The sequence below is a fragment of the Thunnus thynnus genome, chromosome 2 (assembly GCF_963924715.1).
Source record: "Thunnus thynnus chromosome 2, fThuThy2.1, whole genome shotgun sequence".
Classification (NCBI taxonomy): Eukaryota; Metazoa; Chordata; class Actinopteri; order Scombriformes; family Scombridae; genus Thunnus; species Thunnus thynnus.
This window is the reverse complement of record NC_089518.1, coordinates 19,921,386-19,933,600: the sequence shown is the minus strand read 5'-3', so window position 1 is coordinate 19,933,600 and position 12,215 is coordinate 19,921,386. Positions and strand designations below refer to the sequence as shown.

Genomic DNA, 12,215 nt, shown 5'->3' with positions numbered 1-12,215 from the left:
GGACAGTTCTCTCTGGATTCTGGGTCACGAATCTCTTTGATTATATCAAAAGTTTTTTTTGTATTGCTTTTAATCCAATGAGTCACAGGAATGTGTTATTTAAGGAGTATAAGTGAGAATACCCGAGACAATGATAAACTTTTCAGCAGGCTAGGTCACCATGTATTGAGTAATTTCTCCCAATCACAAACTCTCTCTAACCTCCTGACCTCTTTACTTCCTCTTTGTGGCTTTGTGGGACTACAGAGATACACACATTACAGTTGTGGTGACAGACAGCCTGACAGGGGGAGGTTTTTGACAGAGGATTTCACGAGATAGTTTTTGTTTCCTGTTCTCTGACTCTGAATGGATTGAAAGGAAGTTATATACACGGAAATGAAAATCTTTCACCTTTCAGTTTCTGATAACTCTTGCTTTGTCTCCTCCTCTGCCACAGGAGTGTAAACATGTTACTATTCAAATAAAGAATTATACACCAGCACAGTCTAGGTCATAAGATAAGCACCAGCCTGACCGATTACCTGTTAGCCACCCTGATCCCATTCCCAGATCAAGCTCCCGTCTCTGTCTGTTTACCTTTGACCGCTCCATTCGAGCACTACAAGCACGGAGGAGACATGAAGTCGCAAAGACTCTGGGAAACTGGACGAAAGGCTCTCCAGACAGGTCAATGTGTGTAACACTTGGCTCACTGTGGAGAAACACCTTGTTTATTTAGCTCAAAACTGGTTTAAACAGAGATTTCCTTTTGCTAACTCTCTGGTCTTTGAGGCGCTGAAGCGTGCCGTGTGATGAAAGTGTTATGGGAGCCAAAAAAAAGTGTTTTTCATAATGCTGCTGTGTTTACCGTCAGGAACTGAAGGTGAAGCATCAAGCCCAGGAGCACAATCTCTTCAGTGTTCAAACAGGTCATAGAAAATGTGACGTTTCCTGTTATTACACTCAAGAGGTTTTCAGCTTGTGCCATTAAATATCAATTCATGAGTTTCTTGTAAAATAGTGAATTTCATGATGGCGTTCTTTGCAGAAAACAATCTTTCATCCAAAACCTAAAACATATTTGACTCCCTGTAGGTGTTGGAGAGTTTTAAGATCATGGACTACAGCCTGCTGCTGGGGGTCCACGTCCTGGACCAGAGCCAGAGAGAAGGGCTCGAGCAGGGCCAGGCAGGGGGGGACGGCAGGAGACCTGTGGGTCAGAGGGTCCTCTACTCCACCGCCATGGAGTCCATCCAGGGAGACGGCAAGGCTGCCGAAGCCCTCGCCACAGATGACACGTGAGTCAGCTCAGCCGGGGGAAAACACACATATTATGCACACATATTTGGGCATACACACTTCTGCCTCTGTCCGTCTCATAATCTCCACTTTTTCTCTCACAGTTATACAACTGTGCTCATACCTCGCACAGGACATTCAAACAGTGAACACACAGTCAGGCTCTCATATAACCATAGCTACACAATACAAACACAGCCACCATTCTGTGTATTTACAGCAATACACGTGAATGTAAATACCGTAAGTGCGCCTTTTACAAACACTTGTAAAAGTCCGGAGGCACATTGCCTTTATTTGAACAGTGTTTCAACATTGCAGAAGAAGAACAGTAGCTGTCCTCTGACTGCTGGTGTGTTTTTACTGTTTCAGGATGGGTGGTATCCCTGCCAAAACACACAAAGAAGAGAAGCTGCTCATCTTCCTGGGTATCATAGATATTCTACAGTCATACAGGTATTCATCTTTATGAGATTATATAAGCCCACAAATACTGGTATGCTTTCTTATTATTACTGATCGGAAAATTCATTTCTTTGTTGACTTTTTGGGGCCGTGAAATCCTTTGGGATCTGACTGGATGTTCTGCAGAAATGACTGTCAGAGTGGAGATTTTTCTCTCAATTTCTGAAGAGTAAAATGTCTCATCAATAACCAATACACATGTAACAATTAAGAGGGAGTGTGCAGGAAGAATTCAGGAGTCAACAGGACAGCATGGCATGATTTTCTTAGAGTAACTGCTTCGATTGATGCTTGTCCTACGACAAGACCTCTTATGTTGAATTATCACGCTAAATCGACAGAAAGAGCTACAAGCCACTAAACCACACTCATAAAAGGCCTCGGGACTTTTTCTCTATCCAACGTGATTTAAATGGACACAGTGGTCTATCAGTCTTCTTTATTTACACATTGATTTTTTGAGAGCAAGACAGTCGGGTAACAGAGGGAGAAGCATTTGGCTCATGGGCTTTTCAGACTTCTGGAAATGAAAAAGCATCACATAAATCTTTGTCAGCCTGGTTGGTGGACGCGCCAAGACCCAGTTTGTCTCTACCTATCCTACCTTATTTCTGGTAGCTTGCCCTCCTCAAAGACAAACCTTAAAGACTAAACCATACATAAATTAAAACTTTGACGTATTTTCTACTAAAATGCTGAGCAATAACCTTAGCTTGTGTTGCACTAAGGGGAAAGGGGGAAGCAAAGGTTCAATCAAGCATTACGAGGAAGTTGTTGCGCAAGTGGATACATTTGTGACAAAGCTTCTTCTTTTTGTTTCTCCCCAGGTTCATTAAAAAGTTGGAACACTCTTGGAAAGCCTTGGTGTACGATGGGGTAAGTTGATACCCTGCTAAAATCGGACACTGCCGCTTTTATGAATGGGCCTTTTATTTGGTCACATACTCTTTAGTCTGCTGCTGCTTCCTGATTAAAGCTTGGCATTTTCTCCGCCTGTCTTCAGGACTCCGTCTCGGTGCACCGGCCCGGGTTTTATGCCAGCCGCTTCCTCAAGTTCATGAGCACACGGGTCTTCAGGAAGACACAGCGTAAGTTTGCATCGTCAAGTTTGCAAAAAACAAAGGCAAAGGGCAACAGTGGCAAATCCTGGCCTGATGAGAAGTCTGTATGTAGTTTTTATTGTCTATTGCTGCCTTATTTGTGTGTCACTGTTCCGTAATAAAGTTAGAAATAATTCACTTGTTACATCAACTAGAGTATTGTTTCCTTCTGATCAGCCAGAGCATTTTATTTCCTTTTCCTGTTTTTGTCTTCAGCTAGCTGTTTTATAAGAGTCGCATGATAGATTGTACATCCTCTGAGAGCTTTGATTGAATTTTAGGATTAACTAACAAACTTTTGTTCTGCAAAATTAAGGATGTAAACACAAACAATTATATGGCTAAGTCATTGAACACAGATTGTTTGTTGTCTGGTGAGCCAGAAATGTGCATAGGCATATAAAAGCTACACACCCCATAGGAGAATAAAAGACAATAAAAGGTCAATAAACTTCTTTAGTCAAGGAAGTAATGATGACTTCGGCAGAACTCACGTGTGCTGAGCTCATCGGTGTATGTCAGATTGATTGATCCTCTGTCATCTTTACCACAAAACCTTTTAAAGCGTTTTATCCTCAGAATCTATTCTTAGTGTCGTGGGCATGGCTGCAGGTGAAGCCAGGAAGCAGGCATGCGGAGATCACGCGAGTGATAAACAGTTGGCCCTTTGCCCTGCTCTTTTGGAGCCTCACATCAACATTAAATATAGTAACAATGTCATGCAACCATGTGGGACCCTCCCTTGTGGAAATTAACATGGCAGAGGCAATGATTTGAGGATTTAGCCACGCTATTAACTAATGCCAAGTCCCATCAGAGGGAGATGACAGGAAGGGATTTCATTTCATGCCCTGCTTGGGAGGCAGAGTAAGAATGGCTTTGGAGACACTTGTGTAATTGTCATTATGCATTTTAACAGTTTAATAGCTTAACTTTAGTGCTAATTTTGGCAGCACAGTGTTGGAGTTTCATCGTGCGTGAGCATTAGTTCAATCAGAATAGTAGTCTCTTTCCACTATCACCACCAATTATCTTCTCCTCTTACTGTGTCTGCCTCTGCTTCCCTGAATCTCTCTCTTTCTTTCTTTTCTTCCCACTGACTTGTATGTTCCTGTTTGCTCTGCAGCAATTCGATTCTCCCCTTCAAAGAGGACTCGCACTTCCATTCCAGCTCTGAAGTCGTCCTCTCAGGAGATCCTTTCATCGCAGGCAGATGAGAGGAATGAGGAGAAGGGCAGGAGGGACAGGCTGGGAGGAGCTCGCAGTCTGGCCAGTCTGGACGGACAAGGTACACAAAGCCTCAAGTGTTCACTGGGAAGCAATTTTCTGCATAGTTTGTAAGTCAGTGTATCTTGGATGTTTGACAACATTCGGGGGTTGTTCACAGAAGTGCCTGAATTATTTATGAGACTGTTTGAAACAGAAAACCGTAATGATTTTATCATAAATGCATTCGGCTTTTTACCATTCACCTCAGCCTCTCTCTCTCTCTCTCTCTCTCTCAACTGCCTCTTAGTTTGCCAAATCAACCTCAGTCAGTTTCTAGTTTTTGTGGCTTATTAGGGCTTTTTAGCAACACTCGAGGCCCATGAACACCCACTGGCATCGGGCTGTAAAAATGTTGTCCTCTCAGCACTTCCAACCGGGGAGAAGCTGTCACCGGCTGATAAAGTGTGCGGCTCTGATGAAAGAAAACAGAGGCACACTTGTTATTAGCTAATACATTATTAACATGTGTGTGTGTCCAAAGGGCATGTGTAAAAAAAAAAAAAGAAAAGAGATTTGTAGTTTTAACTGTGTCATTCTCACCTCCCCTTTCACTCTCTCTCATAATCATAATCTGACCCTAGTACAAGAAGGCGGATGAATCAGGCCTGTGAGAAAGTGTTGGTAATGACACACAACTTCAGCAGCAACGTCTGACCTTTGTGTTTGATATGATGGAGGAGCGTGTGTGTGTGTGTTGCCACAACGGAAGAAACAAGGGTGTGGGCCTGTGAAGCGGAAACAGAAGTCATGGCGTCATGTGTCCTCTTTCTCTTGACGACCAGAAAATCCCATGGTGACACCAACATACTGTAAATCAATTAGGATTGTTACACTCCCTGATAGTTTACACTTTATGGTTACTAAATCAGAATCAAAGATGACAGGGAAAATGTGTTTTTCTCTGAAGTGTGGGAGTGATACAGAGAAATTCTGTATATGGAATGTTTTATTGGAAGCATTTAATCAATTAATTTAAGTCAAATCCCCATGCCCGGCCTTGTCTCGGCCATTAGGCCTGTTTGACTTTGAAGTCCACAAGTGAAAGAGCAAGAATGATTTTTGAGCCGTATGGATCATATTGATTCAATAATGGAGCATTTTTGGTCTTCCGAGAATCATGGCTGAGAGTGTCAGTGTTGGTTGATATGTGTTTTTTTCAGTTAAAGGGGAACTTGACTGATTTCACAGATAAAGTTCAGTTTACTCGTCATGGATAGTACGCTACTACTCAGCCTGTGAGAATAGTTGTATGATGACTTATGTGGATTGTTGTGGCCTTGGAGACTAAAATTAAAAAAAACAACCTGTGTTACAAATGAACAAAAACATAGGAAATGGAAAATGCAAGATACAGCATTTTTTTGGAGCTTGACCCATACAAGAGGCTGAAACTTATGATATCCCAGCCTCTGGCACTGTCTTTTTGAAATACCCCTTTAAGTAATGAGCGTATATGTCAGTGTGGGCTTGTTTTCACTCACTCATATAACACACATGTGCCTGTTTTCTCTTCAGCTGTGTTCGGTTCCTACCTGCGTCCCGATCTGGTCCCTGCCAACCCGTCCTTCTACGAGGGCTCCTCCATGGGAACCATCTCCACCTCCTCCATCTTTGTCAACGTGGACAACCAAACAGACGAGAGGTACGGTGTCTGCTTGTTTACCTTGTTTTTTTTACTCTTTCTGGTTGCTTTTATTATGTGTCTCTGAACCTGTAGTTTCTCATCCTAAAGGTTAGTGTACTCAATCTGGACTTGAGAGCCAAAAGGAAGGCATGCAAATTGACCACACCCAACGCACACACACACACTCCCACGCTATTGTCACCTGTGTGCTTACGTCATATGGTCTTATTGATGACTTGCGTCATGGAGCAGGTGACTCAGCTGACTTGGCAACATGCATCCAACACACACATAACGAACACACTTCCTACACAACATACATACAGCGCTGTCAAAGCATGAGTGGTGTGATGGCGACGACTATCTTATTAATTTCTAAGGCAGGAAGGAAGAACTACATTAAACTGGACAATAATACAAGTAAACAGCAACAGTGAAAACATGGTTTTATTTCATTCATAGTTTAAGTAGAAGAAGGTGTTTATTACCTCATATTATATTGCAAAACCTGATAAAATGTTTCCGTACATTATTAGATAATGAACAAAGTTTTACATTAACAGGTTTTATTACGCCTTTAACCTTCTTTTTCCCACTGCAGTTAATATATCACGGTTTTTTTTTTTTGCCCTCTTGATAGAAGCTTCTGAACACCTTGTCCTCTGCTGTGTCTGTATTTTCCATCTTTCACCTGTCCGTCTGTCCGGTGGTGTCGGGTTCAGTTTGCTTTCTGAGGCTCCATTGTGTTGCTTGCCTGCTCTTGTCCCCCTCATCAGTCACCTGCCGCTGCCCTGACATTGTTCTGTCAACTCTTTTCATAAATATTTAAACATAGGCTTTGACACGGCCTTACTTAGTGCCATTATGCTGCAGAAAGACTGTGACAAAAGAGGACAAGCGGTGAAGTGGCGACTGTATATCCATCAACAATAATCCCTGTCTGACAGCTTGTCTGCCTGTTACAGTAGTAACACCTTGTGTTGCGATGGGAAGGATCGTTCAAAAACAAAGCTGTCAATTATATTCAAATCTCTCTTTATTCGTCAATCTATTTACAGTTGTACTATTCTGCTGTTACCATTTTGAAAACAAAAAGTAGTCAATCACATGTCATAAAAAGGTAAAAACACATTCCCGAATTGATCAGGGTGTCACATGATATATATATATATAAGGAAAACAGCTCTCATGTTGCCCTCTGGTGGTTGAATTTTATTGTAGGAAAGTAAATTTATACATTGTGAAGTTTGTACATATAGTAAATATATTACCCTTTTTTTATCTACTCTATTTAAGGTCTTTCCTTTCTCACTCCCCTCCTAACTCAGATTATTTCTAGGAATTTAAGACAGAATATAACATGCATTTTCTTTCTGTTTAGAGAGACTTCACTCTCTCATATATATGTGAAATATTTCAATGTGTATATGACACTCCCAGGTCATCATTTAGAACATATCAGTATAATGTATCTTCCATGTTTCAAGACTCTGGTCTTCATGAAACTGTGGTCGAATCCGTCAAATCTTGAGGAGATTTCGTTCATTTCCTGTGATACATTTCAGAGACTATGATCCTCTCAGTTGAGGCCTCCACTGGCCTGATAGCAACAGGTTTTCCTCTTCATCTGTTTGTCCATTTGACGTCAGACATAACAGTGTACAATCTGCATCTGGACAGAATATCTTTCATCAGTTTTCAAGCACTGTTTATACAGCTGCTTTTGACCCATACTGTAAACTCTCAGGGCTTTCCACGACTTAATATGAGAACATCTTTTTCTGTGTTAGAGATGACGTTGCATCCAGTTCTACGTTTACCCTGGAGGACAGCGCTATCTGCCTCACTTCCGAGCAAAGCACCATGGATGTGGACATAGACCGTGATGACGGATCCGTTCTTGATGTCTACTTGGTGAGTTGTTTCTCCATTTGTAATCTAACACCAATGCCAGGTAACTCTGGCATTGGTGTTATTCCCGGAAATGCATGACTGTACTGCATTGGTGTTATTCTCGGAAATGCATGACTGTACTTGACACAAAGTTAAGAATCATTCTTTCTTCCTCTCTACCATCCTACAGTGAAAAGAGCTTTACAACCTTCAGTTCCTCCTGCCAATCATCAGACAATCGCCGCACTCCATTGGACAGGCCAAACCGGCCTCTGAATCCACCTCCAGTGCTGCTAGATCCATGTTGCCACTTGTATTGCCAACACATAATAAGACTGAGATTCTCCAACGGTTGATGGACTAAAAGAAGACACCAACAGAGACACAGCAACGGACATTTACAGAAACCATGTGACATTCCATCATGTAATGTGATGAACATCAGGCTGAACTGAGTGTCGCTTTTTAGAGCATGCGTCAACGCAGTGCCATTAAGTTTTTTATATATATGTATCCTGTTTTCATGGCCTACACAAAGATCTAAACATTTACTATATATACATATGAGGAGAGGGTAGATACGCATCATACATTACTTAAAAACATTTTTTTTCAGCTGACCAGAAAGAAAGACTATTTAAAAGTTTGCAGCTGCTTTAGTTGCTGATCAGATGAGAAATGTTTACAGTGATTTTATGATGACGACGTGGGACGGGAGAGTGTGGCGTAAAAAAGGACACAAGCCAGCTTGTAGCCGCAGCCAACACGGACAAGGAAAGACTCACATGAGCAGACGTGATGATTCTGAGGCCAAACACAGACAGTGACATAGTTAAGGTGGCCACCTAATCCTAACAGGGCTGTTCTTTGTGCTGCCTAGACAGGAACCTGAAGCTCTGGCGAGGGGCTGCTGTAAAGTAAAGTGAGAAAAGACAGTTACTGGATCTTGGATGAAGCACAGAGCGGAGGGACGATACACTCGCTCTTGATAAAAAGGCACTTTTGACATTGGTTATGATTACTGTAAGAAATATTTTTCTGAGGACATTGCTTAGGTGGGTGGGCTACCTGACATACAGTAAGCACAGATTTGGATGTGTGAAGATGCACTTTTTTTTTTTTCCTCTCTTTTTACTCTACAAATGCACACCTCTGTAAGTCATCGATAGTACATGTACACAGAGACAATGAAGGAACATTGTAGATCATTTTTGATGTGGCGCTAATAGTTTTGTGAGGTTTGCGTCATGACTGAAGATGCTTTTACTCAGGTTATCCTTTGATACTGAATAAGTGTGTCCTCTTCAAGAAGTTATGAGACATGCATCCTACACTTAGAAGCTGTCCGATACCTCTTCATCAAGAATATATCCAACTATAAATGTTGAACTTAAAGATCACACGTCAGTTGAGACCATAATTTATTATGTAAATCTCAATATTTTACCATTTGCTGAAAAAAAAATACTTTAATCGCTGAATGTAACGACAATGCATATTTATATAGAAGAGACTCCTATAAATAAACTGCTAAAAATCAATGTCTACCTTTGCTTTGCTACTTACAGTAAGTCTCTGAAGGCGTTCCTCTCTTTCTCTTTAAAAAAAAAAAAAGACCTTATTTCATAGTATTACCACTAAAACATCACACTGCACTTGTTTCTGTTGTGTAACAATTTTAATTTACAGAACATTGTCAAATTGCATTACATTTAGTGCAAATAATAACACTTCTGATGTACAACTTAGAAATATACAAAGTGTGTAGATTACTGACAAAATATCAAAATTAAAAACACTAAATGCATTCTTCAGCTGACATTGCTCGTAGATCTTGCTCTTGTAATCATCTGCAAAAACAATTTATCCAGATCCTTTCTAACCTCTGACCCCCTCGAAACAAGAATCTGATGGTGACATTGTCAAACATGCAGATCTACTGATTGCAAAAATCTCAATTTTTGATGATGGCATAAAACACAATCTAGAGTAAATTTTAATCTTGAGGTAAAATGATGTGAAATGCTGACCCACTCCCCCAACCCAACTTCATTTCAACGTTGATAAATGCACATCTGGTGGCTGTACAGTAGAGATATCCAGGATTTATAGGGCTCATCCTGGTGTCTAAGGCATTCTGGGGGTAGTTTATCAGTCGAAAGGCAGGAGGCCTCTGCACTGTAGTGTGGTGTGTGAAATGTTAATGTTACAGTATGACTAAAGAGTCTAGGGTGTAGATGATATCCTACTCAACATTTTACAACTTTACCTTATCCCGCACAACAGCGGCAGGACTTATTTGTCCCTGCACATACACTATTGTGAGGGAAATAGTAACACTCATGAATGGACAGACAGATTTTTTACTGCTTCATCAGGGGGCTGACTGTGGTGAAAAAACAACCTGGGGCGTAAAAAAAAAGTATCCACTCATCTCTCAATTAAAGAGAGGAATCTTTACATCAGACACTATGGCTGGTCCATCGCAAATATCTGTCAGACACCGTGTGTTAGATGGAGGGTAAAGACAGGTACTAGCGATAGACGGCAATTTAGCATCTATAGACAGTCAACTACATATCCAAATATATCAGTTTAACTGTGTTGAAAATAATGTCCAACATGAGTCATTTAGACTTAGCAAAATGCTCTTTATCTCCCACTTCAGGTGTCCTTGGCCCATTAGATATCAGATTCAAGCGTTTAACAGTCAATTCACATTTCTCACATTGGTAAACTAACTGAAAACTTATTCTGTTTTCTCTGTACAATACATTGTGTCTATGGTGCTCTTCCCGAAAGTTACTTTATAACAATCTAGAAATATAAAGATTTCTAAGAGAAACATGTTCAAAGCTTTTAGGCTCTGACCCTCCATCAAACTGCAGAGAAGAGTCATCACTAGAGGGACAGGAGAAGGCAAGAAAGAGGAGATACTGTACCACACCTCATCACTGCTTTTCCTGTCAATATCTACTTTCCTCTCTCATGGTAGTTACTTTAGCAGCAGCAAAACAAGTAGCTGTAATGCTAGTGACGAAAGCAAACCCATAAAGTCAAGAAGTATGGAATCATAAGAAATGTACAAAACAATTTACAAAAAAAAAAAAAAAAAAAAAAAGCAAATAATCGGTAACAACCATTCAAAAAACCACTTAGGAAACTCTTGAATTTACATATAAATGTACCCATGACCAACAGATGGTGTTAAGCCATTACAATGTGGCTGGGATGACAACTACTGATGGATTAAAGCCGTACAACCAGTCTTTTCTACAAGCAGGTGTCCTGTGGGACATCCTGGATGATATGGTGTCTCGCATGTAGTAGTTTGAATACACGCTCTAACTGTCAGGTGAATGGGTCATGTAATCATCGAGAGCCTGTTTCACGCTGAACAATGTAGTCTCTCCAGCGGGCAACCGGGATCCTTTGCAAGCTTGAAACCAAAAGGAATACTGAAAGTCAATATCAAAAAAATAACGAAACTATAAATTCCTCAGAGCTTTCTCAGATGTAAAACAGGAAATGTTTGGGTTCCTGGTTACCTTTGTGTGTTCAGAAGAGGATCGGCTTCCCAGAAGTTTTCTCCTGGACGTAGGAGGTGAAGCGTTTGAGGAACTTGGGATACTCTCTCTTGGCCACGGCTCTGAGGACCGATGCTGGAGCCCAACCTCCCGGGTTTACTGCAGCCACACACAAAAGAAAATGATTACCATTAAATGCCAACAGAGGATAAAACTATACAACATAAAACAGTGTACATGTTCAGCAGCAGTAGAGGGTGCCCTCTAGTGAGAGGCGGAGATATTATGCTTTTTTTTTTTTTTTTTCCCCCCCAAGTGAACTCCCATGACCTGCCCGACTCCTCTAACAATAAACTGGCTCAGGATTCCTTCTGCAGAACTGCTTCATGTCACAATCTCCCTGTCTACAGGAAGTGAAGGGAGGGGGGAAAAGCTGTGCAAGTCTGGACCGACATTTCAAAGACACAAGCACCGTCTGGCTCTTGTGTTAGTCAGCAGCTGTACAAAGATCAATTAGTACTAACATTGGCTGACATACGGTTGTTCTGAATCATGTGAACCAGGGTGTAAAATATCAACAACTTTTGAGTGACCATTAGTCTGACTACATAGTTTAAAGTCGACAGACAATCAGTGCTTTTTCTATTCACTTTATACTATTCACTTAGCTAACTTCATATGTGCCATAGCTGTATTTATTGAGGCTGATGTGACAGTTGAACTCTCTCTCTTTTATGCTTGCCTTTAGATATTATTCACACATGCAATATATCTTCATATCACCAATTTTCCATTGTAGTCGTCTGGATATCTAAATTTAGATTGTGTCATATAGTGTTGAATGATATCAATGGATCTCTCATTAATTTCTCTTTGTGGTCAATCCCCAGAAAATTCAGTAGGTTTTACTTCTACCAGTATGCCATGGCTGTAATAAAAAACAGTTTGACCCAGACTGATAAGGAGTTAGGGCTCAGTTTGAGACTTCTTTTTGGTATTTACAGAAGATTGGATATTAATATAAAAGGCCCCTGTAGGTCGATTACAGGCAGCTGA

General features: G+C 40.9%; 2 protein-coding genes across 7 annotated transcripts in view; one reads left to right on the top strand and one right to left on the bottom strand.

Annotated features, from left to right (window-relative positions):
• Positions 1 to 9,173, top strand: part of pip5k1bb (phosphatidylinositol-4-phosphate 5-kinase, type I, beta b) — a 34,125-nt gene extending 24,952 nt beyond the window's left edge. For all 3 annotated transcript variants that reach the window (XM_067608403.1, XM_067608411.1, XM_067608420.1), the window contains 8 exons: positions 1,078 to 1,280; positions 1,654 to 1,737; positions 2,574 to 2,622; positions 2,750 to 2,834; positions 3,973 to 4,134; positions 5,631 to 5,757; positions 7,530 to 7,653; positions 7,823 to 9,173. In XM_067608403.1, coding sequence (XP_067464504.1) covers positions 1,078 to 1,280; positions 1,654 to 1,737; positions 2,574 to 2,622; positions 2,750 to 2,834; positions 3,973 to 4,134; positions 5,631 to 5,757; positions 7,530 to 7,653; positions 7,823 to 7,825 — 837 coding nt within the window. In that variant the 3' untranslated portion in view covers positions 7,826 to 9,173. The remainder of the gene's footprint in view (positions 1 to 1,077; positions 1,281 to 1,653; positions 1,738 to 2,573; positions 2,623 to 2,749; positions 2,835 to 3,972; positions 4,135 to 5,630; positions 5,758 to 7,529; positions 7,654 to 7,822) is intronic.
• Positions 9,174 to 9,288: 115 nt separating this feature from the next.
• LOC137195802 (ceramide transfer protein) overlaps positions 9,289 to 12,215 on the bottom strand; it is a 28,249-nt gene continuing 25,322 nt past the window's right edge. For 3 of the 4 annotated variants that reach the window (XM_067608431.1, XM_067608450.1, XM_067608458.1), the window contains 2 exons: positions 11,181 to 11,318; positions 9,289 to 11,071 (listed from right to left, as the gene is read on the bottom strand). In XM_067608431.1, the coding sequence (XP_067464532.1) occupies positions 11,191 to 11,318 (128 nt within the window). In that variant the 3' untranslated portion in view covers positions 9,289 to 11,071; positions 11,181 to 11,190. Of the gene's footprint in view, positions 11,091 to 11,180; positions 11,319 to 12,215 lie in introns of all 4 variants that reach the window. The other variant, XM_067608440.1, reaches the window with a different exon arrangement.